General features: G+C 35.1%; 1 protein-coding gene across 1 annotated transcript in view; it reads left to right on the forward strand.

The window, feature by feature from the left end:
- Positions 1-20,237, forward strand: part of LOC134684652 (mucin-3B-like) — a 62,355-nt gene that overhangs the window by 18,314 nt on the left and 23,804 nt on the right. The window contains exons 3-8 of the mRNA XM_063543957.1: positions 522-8,237; positions 8,947-9,038; positions 9,632-9,778; positions 10,001-18,218; positions 18,937-19,028; positions 20,073-20,219. Coding sequence (XP_063400027.1) covers positions 522-8,237; positions 8,947-9,038; positions 9,632-9,778; positions 10,001-18,218; positions 18,937-19,028; positions 20,073-20,219 — 16,412 coding nt within the window. The remainder of the gene's footprint in view (positions 1-521; positions 8,238-8,946; positions 9,039-9,631; positions 9,779-10,000; positions 18,219-18,936; positions 19,029-20,072; positions 20,220-20,237) is intronic.

A 20,237-nucleotide genomic window follows, 5' to 3' on the forward strand; every position in this document is an offset into this window, starting at 1 on the left:
ATCACAACATTAAAAGACAAACTAAAGAATAACAATTGTAATGGCTTATCTCAATCAAGAGACATATTGACACAAGTGTACATACAGTGAACGAGTAAATTTGATGCTTAGTCTTTGGTGTTCTATATTTAGTGTTCTATTTTGTGTTTTATGTATTTTTGTTTGTCGTTTGGATTTTTCTTTTTGAGCTATGACGTTGTCTTTTGATTTTTAACATATGAATTTGAATGTTCCTCTGGGTTCATTTGCCCCTCTTTCGAAATATTTTGGAGTGGTTTTAAGTTTTAGCGGTGAAAATTCGCATTTTGTCATGCGATAAATGCTGAAACAGGACATGGCCTCTTATAGGGAAAAAACCCCACACACCATAAAATGATAATAAGTTATATTGAAATGTTAATACATAACAGCATTTTTCATGATTTTCTTCAAAATGAGTATATGGGTTGTAATTAAAAGATGAACATCAGTTATCATATAAGACACAACAGTCGGTTTATTTTCTGATTTGTTTATTTCAGTGGCAGCATCAACATCAGTACTTGATGGAAAGAATGAGAGCATACCTGCACCAAGACCAATGTCTCTACAACAGGAACAACATACATCAGCATCACAAGAAAGTTATTCCTCATCTGTTTCTACATCACAATCAGATACAAATACACATTCACAACTTTCCACAGCCAGTTCTATTCATTTGATACCTTATCCTACAGAAAACTCAGTTATCACTTACAATAGCTTGCTGCTTAACTCACATTCATTCAATACAATAACAGAAAATAACACATCTGCATTAAGAAAAACACAAAATTCAATAGATAATACTTTAAGTAATGTACAAACATCCTCAATTGCAGCTACATATAATTCATCTTTACCCAATGAAGCATTTTCATCATTACTTACATCTTCATTGCACAATTTTGATACATCATCAACTATATCAACAGATAAATCACATTTTTTAAATTCAGTTTCTATTGACACATTTTTACCGACACAGCTTATTACTGACTCACTAACATCTACACTTGTTTTAATTGACACACCAATTCTAGATGACACATTACTATTTAACTCATTGTCAAATGCTATACAAACATCACAACAAGTATCGAAATCCACATTAACACCTACCTCATTATTAAATAAATATTCATCAACCACCTCATTGCTGAAGAACACAATTACATCAAAACCAGTTATATCATTAAACACATTATCTTCAAAGCCGTCCATAAATTCTACATCTACACCGATATTAGAAACTACATTTTCATCATCACAGATCATACATTTGGATTTTACCCCAGCACTGACAACAGGTACTCCAATGGTTGTAACTGCCACCAAAGAAGCTTCATCCGTCATGCATGTCCCTAATATATTTCAATCAGTGATAAGTTCAACGAGCAAAACTTCAACTGACATTAATATCTCGATAGAGAATTCAATGCTCACAAAACAAACTTCAACAGTGATGAGCTCCCTGTTAGAGTCTTCACTGGAATTGAATGAAACTGTAAATTCCTCACCACTGCTGATTTCCAACATAGAGTCTTCACTAGTACTGCATGATATAATACCGACTTCATCAGAAATGAGTTCAACGATTGAGTCTGCATTAATTGTGAATGATAAAATACAGAGTTTGACAGTGACGAGTTCTATGACAGAGTCTTTATCAATGAAGAATAAATCGAGAGAGACTATACATGTGATTGCTTCCATGGTTGAGTCATTATTAGGGAACAGTACCACAATACAGGTTTCCCCAGTGTGGAATCCAACAATAGGGTCGTTTTTAATAATGAATTCCACAATACAAACTTCACCAGGCATGAGTACCACGATAGAGTATTCGCCGTTGATGAATGATACATTACAGACTTCACCAGTGATGAATTCCGCTTTAAAGTCTTCATCATTGACAAATGCTACAATACATACTTTACCAGTGATGAGTTCAACGATACTGTCATCAATAGTGATGAGTTTCAAGATACTGGCATCCCAAGCGCAAAGTACTGCAATAGAGTATTCGCAAATGATAAACAATACAAAACAGATTTCACAAGTGATGAGTTCCAATAGACAGTCTTCATCTGAGATGACTAATACAGTACATACTTTACCATTGATAGGTTCAACAAACCAATCATCATCAGTACCAAATGCTACAATACAGCTTTTACCAGCGATGGGTTCCGAGATAGAGTCATCATTAGTGATGAATGATATAATACAAACTTCATCAGTGATAAGTTCTACGAAGGAGTCATCAACAGTGATGAATGACATACTACAGACTTCATCAGCAATGAGTTCAACGATAGAATCATCATCAGTGATGAGTGATACAATACAAACCTCAACAGGAATGAGTTCAACGATAGAAGCATCATCAATCATAAATAATATAATGCAGACTTCGCCAGTTTTAAGCTTTGCAATAGCGTCTTCGCAACAGATGAACGATACAAAACAGATTTCACTAGTGAAGAGTTCATCAGGGATGAGTTCAAAGATAAAGTCATTACCAATGATCAGTGATACAATATTGACTTCAACAGCAACGATAGATACATCATCAGTTATCAGTGATACATTATATACTTCACCAGTGATGAGTTCAACGACAGAGTCATTTTCAGTGATGAGTGAAACACTTCAGTCTTCACCAGTAATGGATTCACCAATTGAGTCAGTATTAGTTATGGGTGATATAATACAGACCTCATCAGTGCTGGGGTCCACAATAAAGTCATCATCAGTGATGAGTGATACAATACAGTCTTCAATAGCAATGGATTCATCGCTAACGTCATTTTCAGTGATGAGTGATACAATACAGACTTCACCATTGATGAGTTCATCGATAGAGTCATCACTAGTTATGCGTGATACAATACAGTTTTCCCAAGTGACGGGTTCAACAAAAAAATCCCAAACAGTGATGAGTGATACGATACAGAGTTCGCCAGATATTGATTCACCGATACAGTTATCATCGTTTATGAGTGATATAATACATATCCCAACAGCAATGAGTTCATCGATAGAGTCATCATCAGTAATGATTGATTCAATTAAAACTTCAATCGCAATGGATTCATCGCTAACGTCACCATCAGTTTTGAGTGATACAATACAACCTTCACCATTGATTGATTCATCTATAAAATCATCATCCGTGATAAATGATACACTTCAAACTTCACCTTTGACCAGTTCTTCTAAAGAGTCATCCTCTTTTATGAGTCATACAGAACAAACGTCAGCAGCAATGAGTTCAACGAAAGAGTCATCATCACTGATTAGGGATACAGGACAAACTTCAACAGCAATGAATTCCACAATAGAGTCTTCATCAGTGATAAGTGATTCAATACAGGCTTCAACATCAATGAATTTCTCGATAGAGTCATCATCAGCAGAAATGAGTGATACGAAAAAAACTTCAGTAGAAATGGATTCATCACTAACGTCATCTTCAGTGATGAGAGATACAATACAGACTTCATCATTTGTGAGTTCAACGATACAGTCATCATCGTTTATGAGTGACACAATACAGACTACAACAGCAGTGAGTTCTTCGATACAGTCATCATCAGTTATAAATGATACAATACAGAATTCACTAAAGATTGGTTCGACAATAGAGTCATCATCGTTGATTAGTGATACAATACTGACTCCAACAGCAATGATTTCCTCGATAGATTCATCATTAGTTATGAGTGATACAATACAGACTACAACAGCAGTGAGTTCTTCGATAGAGTCATCATCAGTTATGAATGATACAATACAGAATTCACCAAAGATTGGTTCGACAATAGAATCATCATCGTTGATTAGTGATACAATACTGACTCCAACAGCTATGATTTCCTCGATAGATTCATCATCCGTAATGAGTGATACAATTCAAACTTCAATAGCAATTGATTCATCGTTAACGTCATCATCAGTGATAAGTGATACACTTCAAATTTCAACAGTAATGAGGGTTACATTACAAACTTCAATAGCAATGGATTCATCGCTAACGTTATTATCAGTGAATTCACAATTGATGAGTTCAACAAAAGAGTCATCATCAGTGATGAGTGATTTAATAAAGTCTTCACTAGAGATGGTTTCACCAAGAGAGTCATCAGTTATGAATTCTACAATTAAAACTTCATCATTAATGGATTCATCATTAAAGTCATCATCAGTGAAGACAGATACACTTCAAACTTCTACAGCAATAAGCTCCACGATAGATTCATCATCAGTATTGATTTATACATTTCAAACTGCACTTGTAACGGATTTATCGAAACCGTCATCTACAGTGATGAGTGATACAATTCTGATTTCACCAGTGATAAGTTCAGAGATAAAGTCATCATCAGTAATTAGTGATACAATTCAAACTGAACTTGTAACGGATTCATCGAAACCGTCATATACAGTGAGGAGTGATACAGAACACACTTCACTAGTAATAGATTCATCGGTAACGTCATCACCAATAATTAGTGATACAATACAGACTTCACCATTGATGAGTTCAACGATAGAATTATCATCACTGATGAGTGACACAATTCTGATTTCACCAGTGATAAGTTCAGAGATAGAGTTATTATCAGTGGTAAGTGATACAATACAGTCTTCACCCGTGATAGGGTCAACAATAAGGTCATCATCAGTTATGAATGTTACAATACAGAATGCATCAGTGCTGGGGTCCACGATAAAGTCATCATCAAAGATGAGTGATACAATAAAAACTTTATCAGTTATTGATTCATCTATCAAGTCATCATCAGTTATAAGTGATACAATACAGTCTTCACCAGTGAAGGGTTTAACAATAGAGTCATCATCAGTTATGAGTGATACAATTCAGACTATACAAGAGATTAGTTCGACGATAAAGTCATCATCGTTGATGAGTGATACAATACAGACTCCAACAGCAATGATTTCCTCGATACAGTCATCATCAGTGATGAGTGATAAAATACAAATTCCACCATTAATGGATTCATCTATCAAGTCATCATTAGTGATGAGTAATACACTTCAAACTTCTCCAGTAACGGATTCAACAATACAAACTTCACCAGAGATGAGTTCAGCGATAGAGTCGTCATCGGTGACTAATAATACAAGACAGACTTCTGCAATGCTGGATTCCACGATGGAGTCATCATCAGTTATGAGTTATACAATACAAACTTCATCATTAATGGATTCATCAATAAAGACATTACCAGTGATGACTGATACAATACAAGCTTCAACAGCAATAAGTTCCAGTATAGATTCATCATTACTTATGAGTGATACAATACAGACTTCACCAGAGATGAGTTCAACAATAGAGTCGCCATCAGTGAATAGAGATACAAGACAGACTTCATCAGAGATGAGCACAACGATCGAGTCATCATCAGTAATGAGTGATACAGTAAAAACTTCAATAGCAATGAATTCATCTTTAACGTCATCATCAGTGATGAGTTATACAATACAAACTTTACCATTGATTAGTTCAACAATGGAGTCATCATCAGCAATGAGTGAAACAAAACAGACTCCAACAGCAATGCATTCCTCGATAGAGTCATCATCAGTAATAAGTGATACAATACAAACTTCAATAGAAATTGATTCATCTCTAACGTCATTATCCTTGTTGAGTGATACAATACAAACTTTACCATTGATGAGTTTAAAAATAGAGTCATCATCAGTAATGAGTGAAACAATAAAAACTTCACCATTAATTGCTTCATCTTTAACGTCATCACCAGTGATGATTGGTATACTTCAAACCTCACCAATGATGAGTTCCACTATGGAGTCAACATCAGTGAAGAGTGATACAAAACAGTCCTCACCAGCAATGAGTTCTACGATAGAGTCATCACCAGAAATAAGTGATACAATGCAATCTTCACGAGTAATTGATTCATCTATCAAGTCACCATCAGTGATGAATGATTCAATACAGGCTTCAACAGCAATCAGTTCCACCATAGATTCATCATTAGTAATAAGTGATACATTACAAACTGCACCAGTAATGTATTCATCGAAAACGTTCTCATCACTTATGAGTGATACAATACAATTTTCAACAGCATTGAGTTCAACATTAGAGTCATCACCAGTGATAAGTGATACATTTCAAACTTCACCAGCAATGGATCCATCGGTATCGTCATCATTAATTATTAGTGATACAATACAGACTTTTCCATTGGTGAGTTCAACGATAGACTCCTCATCTATAAGCAGTGATATAATTCAGACTCCACCAGTGTTAGGTTCAACGACAGAGTCTTTATCTGTGATGGATTCATCTATAGTGTCATCATCAATGATGAGTGATACAATACAGTCTTCACCAGTGAAGGGTTTAACATTAGAGTCATCATCAGTTATGAGTGATACAATACAGACCACACAAGAGCTGAGTTCGCCGATAAAGTCATCATCTTTGATGAGTGATACAATACAGACTCCAATAGCAATGAGTTCCTCGATACAGTCATCATTAGTGATGAGTGATGAAATACAAATTTCACCATTAATGGATTCATCTATCAAGTCATCATTAGTGATGAGTGATACACTTCAAACTTCTCCAGTAACAGTAACGGAGTCAACAATACAAACTTCGCCAGAGATGAGTTCAGCGATAGAGTCGTCATTGGTGACAAATAATACAAGACAGACTTCTGTATTGCTGGATTCCACGATGGAGTCATCATCAGTTATGAGTTATACAATACAAACTTCATCATTAATGGATTCATCAATAAAGACATTACCAGTGATGACTGATACAATACAAGCTTCAACAGCAATAAGTTCCAGTATAGATTCATCATTAATTATGAGTGATACCATACAGACTTTACCAGAGATTAGATCAACAATAGAGTCGTCATCAGTGAATAGAGATACAAAACAGACTTCATCAGAGATGAGTACAACGATCGAGTCACCATCAGTAATGAGTGATACAATAAAAACTTCAATAGCAATGAATTCATCTCTAACGTCATCATCAGTGATGAGTTATACAATACAAACTTCACCATTGATGAGTTCAACAATGGAGTCATCATCAGTTATGAGTGATAGAATACAGACTCTAACAGCAATGGGTTCCTCGATCGAGTCATCATCAGTAATAAGTGATACAATACAAACTTCAAAAGCAATTGATTCATCTCTAACGTCATTATTTGTGTTGAGTGATACAATACAAACTTCAACATCAATAAGTCCCACAGTAGAGTTATCACCAGTTATGATTGATACAATACAAACTTCATCATTAATGGATTCATCTATCAAGTCATCATCAGTGATGAGTGATTCAATACAGGCTTCAACAGCCCTCAGTTCCACCATAGATTCACCATTAGTAATAAGTGATTCATTACAAACTGCACCAGTTATGTATTCATCGAAAACGTTCTCATCACTTATGAGTGATACAATACAATCTTCAACAGCATTGAGTTCAACATTAGAGTCATCACCAGTGATAAGAGATACATTTCAAACTTCACCAGTAATGGATCCATCGGTATCGTCATCATTAATTATTAGTGATACAATACAGACTTTTCCATTGGTGAGTTCAACGATAGAATCATCATCAGTTAAGACTTTACCAGTGTTAGTTTCAACGACAGTGTCTTTATCAGTGATGGATTTATCTATAGCGTCATCATCAGTGAGTGATACAATACAAAATTCTACAGCAATTAGTTCCACGATAGAGTCATCATCAGTTAGGACTTTACCAGTGTTAGTTTCAACGACAGTGTCTTTATCAGTGATGGATTCATCTATAGCGTCATCATCAGTGAGTGATACTATACAAAATTCTACAACAATTAGTTCCACGTTAGAGTCATCATCAGTGATGAGTGACACAATACAGACGTCATCATTGATGAATGTATTACTACTGACTACACCTGTTGCATCAGATAAAGAGATATTCTCTTCTTCAGTTAAAGAGATAGTATCTTCCCTAGTGGTTGTATCATCTACAATGAATTCGTTTTCGTCTGGGTTGCCTTCAACTTCCATGATGCAACCAACTTCAAGTGTAGTGGCTCCAGACAATCGACTTTCAGTAACACTGAACGTGAAAGAAAGCGTGGATATCAATAGTCAAGAATTCAAAGACAAGATCGAGAAAGGTATGGGTTATATCCATTAACTATAAGTATGAACCAACGATGAAAAAATATGATTTGTTTTTCCTTTTGAAAATAAGTACAATATAATTTTACTTTGCATGTACAGTAAAAAAACAATTTGTAGTTCATCTATTGAAGTCGTGCTCGAACCATAAAACTATCATTTTAAAATAAAATAAAATAATGATAGGGTGTATAGGGAGATATCAAAGATAAAAGCAATCTAACAACGGGTAACCATTGAGTTATATTAACATAAGCAAAAAGTGCAACATTTGTATTTTTTCTATTACTCTAGATCTAGTCAAGTAAATGGATTCAACAAATTAGACGATGATCCGAAAACCCTATCCAAATGTATACGTATTGTTGTTAAAGTGTATACAAAAAAGACATGCATATTCAGAAGACTCGACGGAATAAGAACGATGGTAGATATCATAGGGAAAGTCAAACTCATCAGTCGAAAAAGAACTGACAATGCCATGGCAAAAATTAAAATCGAACAAAAGACAACGGTCTACAAAACAACAGAATAGAAAAACTAAACCGCAACAAAACCAGATTTATCTCCGGTGCTTCGCACATGTAAGGTGATCATGTAACACATATGGAACTGTATATGTAAATCACAAAGTATTTCTTCTTTTCATTGAATCTTTTTATATTCACATAGATTTTTTCATACGTATTGTAAATTTATATTTAGGCCTTGAGGAGAGTTTTATTGCTGCCAGCGGTTCACGGCGGAAAAGGTCGATCAGAAATAAAAGACAAGCAAAACAAGGCGTTGATGTCGAGGTATGTTTACCCTAAAAAATCATTGTTATATATTATATGAGCTGTGTTTTAAATTAAGTCGTAGGCTAATGTATATAAATCAAGAACGTGTCCCTAGCACTACTCTCTGCACTATCATTTCTTTGTTCAGTGGACCGTGAATATGTGATCAATTCTCATCGTATCATAGGAAACATGTGTACTAAATTCCAAATTGATAGGACGTAAACTTCTTCAAACATTCACTCGACAAAATTATTTAACCTGAAGCGTGACAAACAAACGAACGGACGAACTGACCAAAAAACATAATGCCCATAAATTGAGCATAAAAATTGTAAGTGGAGTGATCGAAAATAACACAAAAATTCAACCAAACTAAATTGACTACAATAGTTCAGCATCCAGTCTGTTTATTAAGAAACATTGTCATATTTTAATCTCTAAATCGCAACTAGTAGAGATGAACAATGCAGAGACATTTAAGTATCTCTCATAGACACGAAATTCCTGTATGAAAAAAAAAGAAAATCCATTGCAGTAAATTTGTTTGAAATGAATGTCATGTTTATAAGTCCCATCCAAATCCCTGTAAATTGTATTTTCGTATTCAGGTAACAGATACTCAAAGAACTAATGGATCATCAGTTGATGTAAAATTTGAAGTTCACAAAGATGGCGCCGTTGTTCCAGCAACAGAAGCAGCAAATACATTCCAGAAGTTGTCTGAAGTTGAATTGAGCGCTACAATTGGATATCCTGTACGTTTAACATTCTGCAAATTCTCTTTTTATTATGGTTTTCGATGTTATTTTTATCTTTTTCAAGTCCAGATATATATTTATTTAATGTTATTCAAATCATATAACTGTTTCAAATAATATACGTTCTTTTTCTCATCCAGTTATTGTATCTTTGTATTGAAAACAGTTGAGTTGCAAAACGTATGTAAGTTAAAATAAGTTTATTTTGATATTTTACAGGTAGCACAACCAATCGTTGCTTTGAAATCAGCTAACACAATACAAACTACACAAGTTATGAATGATACAATACAGACTACACCAGTTATGAATGATAAAATACACACTACAACAGTGATGAACGATTCAATGATGTCTTCACTAGTAACGAATGATACACTACAGACTACACCAGTGATGAACGATACAATGATGTCTTCACTAGTTACGAATGGTACAATACACACTACACCAGTTATGAATGATACAATACACACTACAACAGTGATGAACATTTCAATGATGTCTTCGCTAGTAACAAATGGTACAATACTGACTACACCAGTGATAAACGATACAATACTGACTACACCAGTGATGATAGATACAATCATGTCTTCACCAGTGATGAACGATACAATACAGACTACACCAGTTATGAATGATACAATACAGACTACACCAGTAATGAACGATACAACACAGACTACGCCAGACATGAACGGTACAATACAGACTACACCAGTGATGAACGATACAATGATGTCTTCACCAGTGATGAACGATACAATGATGTCTTCACTAGTAACGAATGATACAATACAGACTACACCAGTGATGAACGATACAATGATGTCTTCACCAGTGATGAACGATACAATGATGTCTTCACTAGTAACGAATCATACAATACAGACACCACCAGTGATGAACAATACAATGATGTCTTCACCAGTGATGAACGATACAATGATGTCTTCACTAGTAACGAATGATACAATACAAACTACACCAGTGATGAACGATACAATGATGTCTTCACTAGTAACGAATGATACAATACAGACAACACCAGTGATGAACGATACAATGATGTCTTCACTAGTTACGAATGCTACAATACTGACTACACCAGTGATAAATGATACAATACAAACTACACCAGTGATGAACGATACAATGCAGACTATACCAGTGATAAACGATACAATGATGTCTTCATTAGTAACGAATGATACAATACAGACTACAGCAGTAATGAACGATACAATGATATCTTCACTACTTACGAATAATGCAATACAGATCACACCAGTGATGAACGATACAATGATGTCTTCATCAGTAACGAATGATACAATACAGACTACACCAGTGATGAACGATACAATGATGTCTTCATCAGTAACGAATGATACAATACTGACTACACCAGTGATGAACGATACAATGATGTCTTCACTAGTTACGAATAGTACAATACTGACTACACCAGTGATAAACGATACAATACTGACTACATCAGTGATGAACGATACAATGATGTCTATACAAGTGATGAACGATACAATAATGTCTTCATTAGTAACGAATGATACAATACAGACTACAGCAGTAATGAACGATACAATGATATCTTCACTACTTACGAATGAAACAATACAGATCACACCAGTGATGAACGATACAATGATGTATTCACCAGTGATGAATGATACAATGGTGTCTTCATCATTAACGAATGATACAATACAGACTTCACCAGTGATGAACGATACAATGATGTCTTCATTAGTAACGAATGATACAATACAGACTTCACCAGTGATGAACGATACAATGATGTCTTCATTAGTAACGAATGATACAATACTGACTACACCAGTGATAAACGATACAATACTGACTACATCTGTGAAGAACGATACAATACAGACTACATCAATGACGAATGATACAATGCAGACTACACCAGTGATAAACGAAACAATGTTGTCTTCACTAGTGATGAATGATAGAATTCAGACCACACCAATAATGAATGAAACCAAACAGACTACATCAGTTATGAACGATACATCACAGACTACACCAGTAATGAACGATACAATACTGACTACATCTGTGAAGAACGATACAATACAGACTACACCAGTAATGAATGATACAATACATACTACACCAGTAATGAACGAAACAACACAGACTACGCCAGAATTGAACGATACAATACAAACTACACCAGTGATGAACGATACAATGCAGACTATACCAGTGATAAACGATACAATGATGTCTTCATTAGTAACGAATGATACAATACAGACTACAGCAGTAATGAACGATACAATGATATCTTCACTACTTACGAATAATGCAATACAGATCACACCAGTGATGAACGATACAATGATGTATTCACCAGTGATGAATGATACAATGATGTCTTCATCAGTAACGAATGATACAATACAGACTACACCAGTGATGAACGATACAATGATGTCTTCACTAGTTACGAATAGTACAATACTGACTACACCAGTGATAAACGATACAATACTGACTACATCAGTGATGAACGATACAATGATGTCTATACAAGTGATGAACGATACAATAATGTCTTCATTAGTAACGAATGATACAATACAGACTACAGCAGTAATGAACGATACAATGATATCTTCACTACTTACGAATGAAACAATACAGATCACACCAGTGATGAACGATACAATGATGTATTCACCAGTGATGAATGATACAATGGTGTCTTCATCATTAACGAATGATACAATACAGACTTCACCAGTGATGAACGATACAATGATGTCTTCATTAGTAACGAATGATACAATACAGACTTCACCAGTGATGAACGATACAATGATGTCTTCATTAGTAACGAATGATACAATACTGACTACACCAGTGATAAACGATACAATACTGACTACATCTGTGAAGATCGATACAATACAGACTACATCAATGACGAATGATACAATGCAGACTACACCAGTGATAAACGAAACAATGTTGTCTTCACTAGTGATGAATGATAGAATTCAGACCACACCAATAATGAATGAAACCAAACAGACTACATCAGTTATGAACGATACATCACAGACTACACCAGTAATGAACAATACAATACAGACTACACCAGTGATGAATGATACAATACAGACTACACCAGTAATGAACGATACAATACTGACTACATCTGTGAAGAACGATACAATACAGACTACACCAGTAATGAATGATACAATACATACTACACCAGTAATGAACGATACAACACAGACTACGCCAGAATTGAACGATACAATACAGACTACACCAGTGATGAATGATACAATGCAGACTACACCAGTGATAAACGAAACAATGCTGTCTTCACTAGTGATGAATGATAGAATTCAGACCACACCAATAATGAATGAAACCAAACAGACTACATCAGTTATGAACGATACATCACAGACTACACCAGTAATGAACGATACAATACTGACTACATCTGTGAAGAACGATACAATACAGACTACACCAGTAATGAATGATACAATACATACTACACCAGTAATGAACGATACAACACAGACTACGCCAGAATTGAACAATACAATACAGACTACACCAGTGATGAATGATACAATGCAGACTACACCAGTGATAAACGAAACAATGCTGTCTTCACTAGTGATGAATGATACAATACAGACTACACCAGTGATAAACGACACAATGCTGTCGTCACTAGTGATGAATGATACAATACAGACTACATCTGTGAAGATCGATACAATACAGACTACATCAATGACGAATGATACAATGCAGACTACACCAGTGATAAACGAAACAATGTTGTCTTCACTAGTGATGAATGATAGAATTCAGACCACACCAATAATGAATGAAACCAAACAGACTACATCAGTTATGAACGATACATCACAGACTACACCAGTAATGAACAATACAATACAGACTACACCAGTGATGAATGATACAATACAGACTACACCAGTAATGAACGATACAATACTGACTACATCTGTGAAGAACGATACAATACAGACTACACCAGTAATGAATGATACAATACATACTACACCAGTAATGAACGATACAACACAGACTACGCCAGAATTGAACGATACAATACAGACTACACCAGTGATGAATGATACAATGCAGACTACACCAGTGATAAACGAAACAATGCTGTCTTCACTAGTGATGAATGATAGAATTCAGACCACACCAATAATGAATGAAACCAAACAGACTACATCAGTTATGAACGATACATCACAGACTACACCAGTAATGAACGATACAATACTGACTACATCTGTGAAGAACGATACAATACAGACTACACCAGTAATGAATGATACAATACATACTACACCAGTAATGAACGATACAACACAGACTACGCCAGAATTGAACAATACAATACAGACTACACCAGTGATGAATGATACAATGCAGACTACACCAGTGATAAACGAAACAATGCTGTCTTCACTAGTGATGAATGATACAATACAGACTACACCAGTGATAAACGACACAATGCTGTCGTCACTAGTGATGAATGATACAATACAGACTACACCAGTGATAAACGACACAATGCTGTCGTCACTAGTGATGAATGATACAATACAGACTACACCAGTAATGACTGATACAATACATACTACACCAGTAATGAACGATACAGCACAGACTATGCCAGAAATGAACGATACAATACAGACTACACCAGTGATGAATGATACAATGCCGACTACACCAGTGATAAACGAAACAATGCTGTCTTCACTTGTAATGAATGATAGAATTCAGACTACACCAATAATGAATGAAACCAAACAGACTACATCAGTTATGAACGATACATCACAGACTACACCAGTAATGAACGATACAATACAGACTACATCTGTGAAGAACGATACAATACAGACTACACCAGTAATAAACGAAACAATGCTGTCTGCACTAGTGATGAATGATACAATACTGACTACATCTGTGAAGAACGATACAACACAGACTACACCAGTAATGAACGATACAATACTGACTACATCTGTGAAGAACGATACAATACAGACTACACCAGTAATAAACGAAACAATGCTGTCTGCACTAGTGATGAATGATACAATACAGACTACACCAGGGATGAATGATACAATGCAGACTACACCAGTGATAAACGAAACAATGCAGTCTTCACTAGTGATAAATGATACGATACATACTACACCAGTGATGAATGATACAATGCAGACTACACCAGTGATGAATGATACAATTCAGACTACACCAGTAATAAACGAAACAATGCTGTCTGCACTAGTGATGAATGATACAATACAGACTATACCAGGGATGAATGATACAATGCAGACTACACCAGTGATAAACGAAAAAATGCAGTCTTCACTAGTGATGAATGATAGAATTCAGACTACACCAATAATGAATGAAACCAAACAGACTACACCCTTAATGAACGATACAATACAGACTACACCAATGATGAATGATACAATACAGACTACACCAGTGATGAATGATACAATACACACTACACCAGTGATGAACAATACAATGATGTCTTCATTAGTAACGAATGATACAAAACAAACTACACAAGTCATGAACGATACATTGATGTCTTCACTAGTAACGAATGATACAATACAGACTACACCAATGATGAACGATAGAATGATGTCTTCATTAGTAACGAATGATACAATACAGACTACACCAGTGATAAACGATACAATACTGACTACATCAGTGATGAACGATACAATGATGTCTTCACCAGTGATGAACGATACAGTAATGTCTTCATTAGTAACAAATGATACAATACAGACTACAGCAGTGATGAACGATACAATGATATCTTCACTACTTACGAATGATACAATACAGACTACACCACTGATGAACGAAACAATGATGTCTTCACCAGTGATGAACGATACAATAATATCTTCACTACTTACGAATGATACAATACAGATCACACCAGTGATGAACGATACAATGATGTCTTTATTAGTAACGAATGATACAATACAGACTACACCAGTGATAAACGATACAATACTGACTACATCTGTGAAAAACGATACAATACTGACTACACCAGTGATGAATGATACAATGCTGTCTGCACTAGTGATGAACCAAACAATGCTGTCTTCATTAGTAACGAATGATACAATACAGACTACAGCAGTAATGAACGATACAATGATATCTTCACTACTTACGAATAATACAATACAGATCACACCAGTGATGAACGATACAATGATGTATTCACCAGTGATGAATGATACAATGATGTCTTCATCAGTAACGAATGATACAATACAGACTACACCAGTGATGAACCATACAATGATGTCTTCACTAGTTACGAATAGTACAATATTGACTACACCAGTGATAAACGATACAATACTGACTACATCAGTGATGAACGATACAATGATGTCTACACAAGTGATGAACGATACAATAATGTCTTCATTAGTAACGAATGATACAATACAGACTACAGCAGTAATGAACGATACAATTATATCTTCACTACTTACGAATGATACAATACAGACAACACCAGTGATGAACGATACAATGATGTCTTCACTAGTTACGAATAGTACAATACTGACTACACCAGTAACGAATGATACAATACAGACTACACCAGTGATGAACGATACAATGATGTCTTCATCAGTAACGAATGATACAATACAGACTACAGCAGTGATAAACGAAACAATGATGTCTTCACTACTTACGAATGATACAATACAGATCACACCAGTGATGAACTATACAATGATGTCTTCACTAGTGATGAACGATACAATACAGACTACACCAGTGATGAACGATACAATACAGACTACACTACTGATGAATGATACAATACTGACTACACCAGTGATGAACGATACAATGATGTCTTCACTAGTAACAAATGATACAATACAGACTACACCAGTGATGAACGATACAATAACGTCTTCACTAGTTACGAATGGTACTATACTGACTACACCAGTGATAAACGATACAATACTGACTACATCTGTGAAAAACGATACAATACTGACTACACCAGTGATGAATGATACAATGATGTCTTCACCAGTGATGAACGATACAATGACGTCTTCACTAGTGATGAATGATACAATACAGACTACACCAGTAATGAATGATACAATACATACTACACCAGTAATGAACGATACAACACAGACTACGCTAGAAATGAACGATACAATACAGACTACACCAGTGATCAATGATACAATGCAGACTACACCAGTGATAAACGAAACAATGCTGTCTTCACTAGTGATGAATGATAGAATTCAGACTACACCAATTATGAATGAAACCAAACAGACTACATCAGTTATGAACGATACATCACAGACTACACCTGTAATGAACGATACAATACTGACTACATCTGTGAAGAACGATACAATACAGACTACACCAGTGATGAATGATACAATACAGACTACACCAGTGATAAACGAAACAATGCTGTCTGCACTAGTGATGAATGATTCAATACAGACTACACCAGGGATGAATGATACAATGCAGACTACACCAGTGATAAACGAAACAATGCAGTCTTCACTAGTGATGAATGATAGAATTCAGACTACACCAATAATGAATGAAACCAAACAGACTACATCAGTAAGGAACGATACAACACAGACTACACCAGTAATGAACAATACAATACAGACTACACCAGTGATGAATGATACAATGCAGACTACACCAGTAATGAATGATACAATAAAGACTACAGCAGTAATGAACAATACAATACAGACTACACCAGTGATGAACGATACAATACAGACTACACTAGTAATGAATGATACAATAAAGACTACAGCAGTAATGAACAATACAATACAGACTACACCAGTGAAGAACGTAACAATACAGACTACACCAGTGATAAACGAAACAATGCAGTCTTTACTAGTGATGAATGATACAATACAGACAACACCAGGAATGAACGATGCAATACAGACTTTATCTGTAACAAATGATACTATACAGATTAAACTTGTTGCATCAGTTAAAGAGATATTATCTTCACCAGTTAAAGAGATAGTATCTTCCCCAGTTAAAGAGATCTTATCTTCACAAGTTAAAGAGATAGTATCTTCCCTAGTGGTTGTATCATCTACAATGAATTCATTTTCCTCCGTTTTGCTTTCAACTTCCACTATGCAACCAACTTCAAGCGTATTGGCTTCAGAAAATCAACTTTCAGTAACACTGAACGTGGAAGAAAGTGTGGATATCAATAGTCACGACTTCAAAGACAAAATCGAGAAAGGTATGGACTATATCCAGTAATTATAAGTATGAACCAACAATAAAAAAATATGAATAAGTTGATTTTCGTTTTGGAAATAATCACAATAAAAGTTTACATGAAGGTGCATGTACAGTAAAAAAAACAATTTGTACTTCATCTATTGAAGTCGTGCTCGAACCATAAAACTATCATTTTTAAATTAAATTAAATAATGATAGGGTGTATAGGGAGATATCACAGAGACAAGCAATCTAACAACGGGTAACCATTGAATTATATTAACATAAGCAAAAAGTGCAACATTTGTATTTTTTCTATTACTCTAGATCTAGGCAAGTAAATGGATTCAACAAATTAGACGCTGATCCGAAAACCCTATCCAAATGTGTACTTCTTGTTGTTAAAGTGTATACAAAAGAGACATGCATATTCAGAAGACCCGACGGAATAATAACGATGATAGATATCATAGGGAAAGTCAAACTCATCAGTCGAAAAAGAACTGACAATGCCATGGAAAAAAAATAAAATCGAACAAAAGACAACGGTCTACAAATCACAGAATAGAAAAACTAAACCGCACCAAAAACCAGATTTCCCTGGTGCTTTGCACATGTAAGGAGATCATGTTACACATATGGAACTGTTTATCTATATAACAAATTATTTCTTCTTTTAATTGAATCTTTTTAGATTCACATTGATTTTTTCATACATATTGTAAATTAATATTTAGGCCTTGAGGAGAGTTTTCTTGCAGCCAGCGGTTCACGGCGGAAAAGGTCGATCAGAAATAAAAGACAAGCGAACCAAGGCGTTGATGTCAAGGTTTGTTTACTCTAGTAAATCATTGTTACATATTATATGAGTTGTGTTTGAAATAAAGTCGTAGGCTAATGTATATAAAACAAGAACGTGTTCCTCTTACACGGATGCACCATCTGCACTATCAATTCTTTGTTCAGTGGAACGTGAATATGTGGTCAAAACTCTCATCTAATTAAGGTGTAACACCTTTAATTCAGGCACGGCCAGAAAGCACATACCAGAAAGTATGACATATATAACACAAAATAGTTCCTACGTATGAATGTAACTTTCAAAATATGTAGAATGTTTAGGTAGTTTTGGTATCAAATGAAAGCTGAAGGACTGGTGATCATTGTAGAACACTTTTGGACTTTTGATTTTGAATATTAAAAAAATGCATCAAGTTTTTAAAAGAGGGTACATTTTGTCTGTTTGTCAGATCTGAAGTACCTGTTTTGGTACATCCAAAGTTCCGGGAACCAGTTCTTTCTTATATGCCATTAAAGGTATGTTGATTTTTTCAGTACAAGACACCATAAAGTGTTGCTTTGAAATGCAATGATTGCCACTCTATTTGAACTTAAAACAAGAGGTGTGCCTTCTTGAAACGGAGAATTTAACATAGAAAGCAATGGAACCATGTATTAGTGGTGTACTTCCTTAAGGGAACATGTGTACTAAGTTCCAAGTTGAATTGACGTAAACTGCTTCAAAAATTAACACGACAAAACAATTTAACCTGAAGCGAGACAAACGGACAAACGGACGAACTGACCAGAAACAAACATAATGCCCATAAATTGAGCATAAAAATTGTATGTTGAGTGATCGAAAATAACACAAAAATTCAAACAAACTTAATTGACTACAAAGGTTCAGCATCCGGTCTGTTAATTTAGAAACTGCAACGAGTAGAGATGCACAATGCAGAGACAACTAAGTATCTCTCATAGACACGAAATTTCTTTATGAAAAAAAAAGAAAATTCATTGCAGTGTTTGAAATCAATGTCATGTTTATAAGTCCCATCCAAATCCCTGTAAGTTGCATTTTCATATTCAGGTAACAGACACTCAAAGAACAAATGGTTCATCAGTTGATGTAAAATTTGAGGTTCACAAAGATGGCGACGTTCTTCCAGCAACAGACGCCGTAAATACATTCAAGAAATTGTCTGATGTTGAATTGAGCGCTACAATTGGATATCCTGTACGTTTAGCATTCTGC

This window comes from Mytilus trossulus, chromosome 9 (assembly GCF_036588685.1).
Source record: "Mytilus trossulus isolate FHL-02 chromosome 9, PNRI_Mtr1.1.1.hap1, whole genome shotgun sequence".
Taxonomy (NCBI): domain Eukaryota; kingdom Metazoa; phylum Mollusca; class Bivalvia; order Mytilida; family Mytilidae; genus Mytilus; species Mytilus trossulus.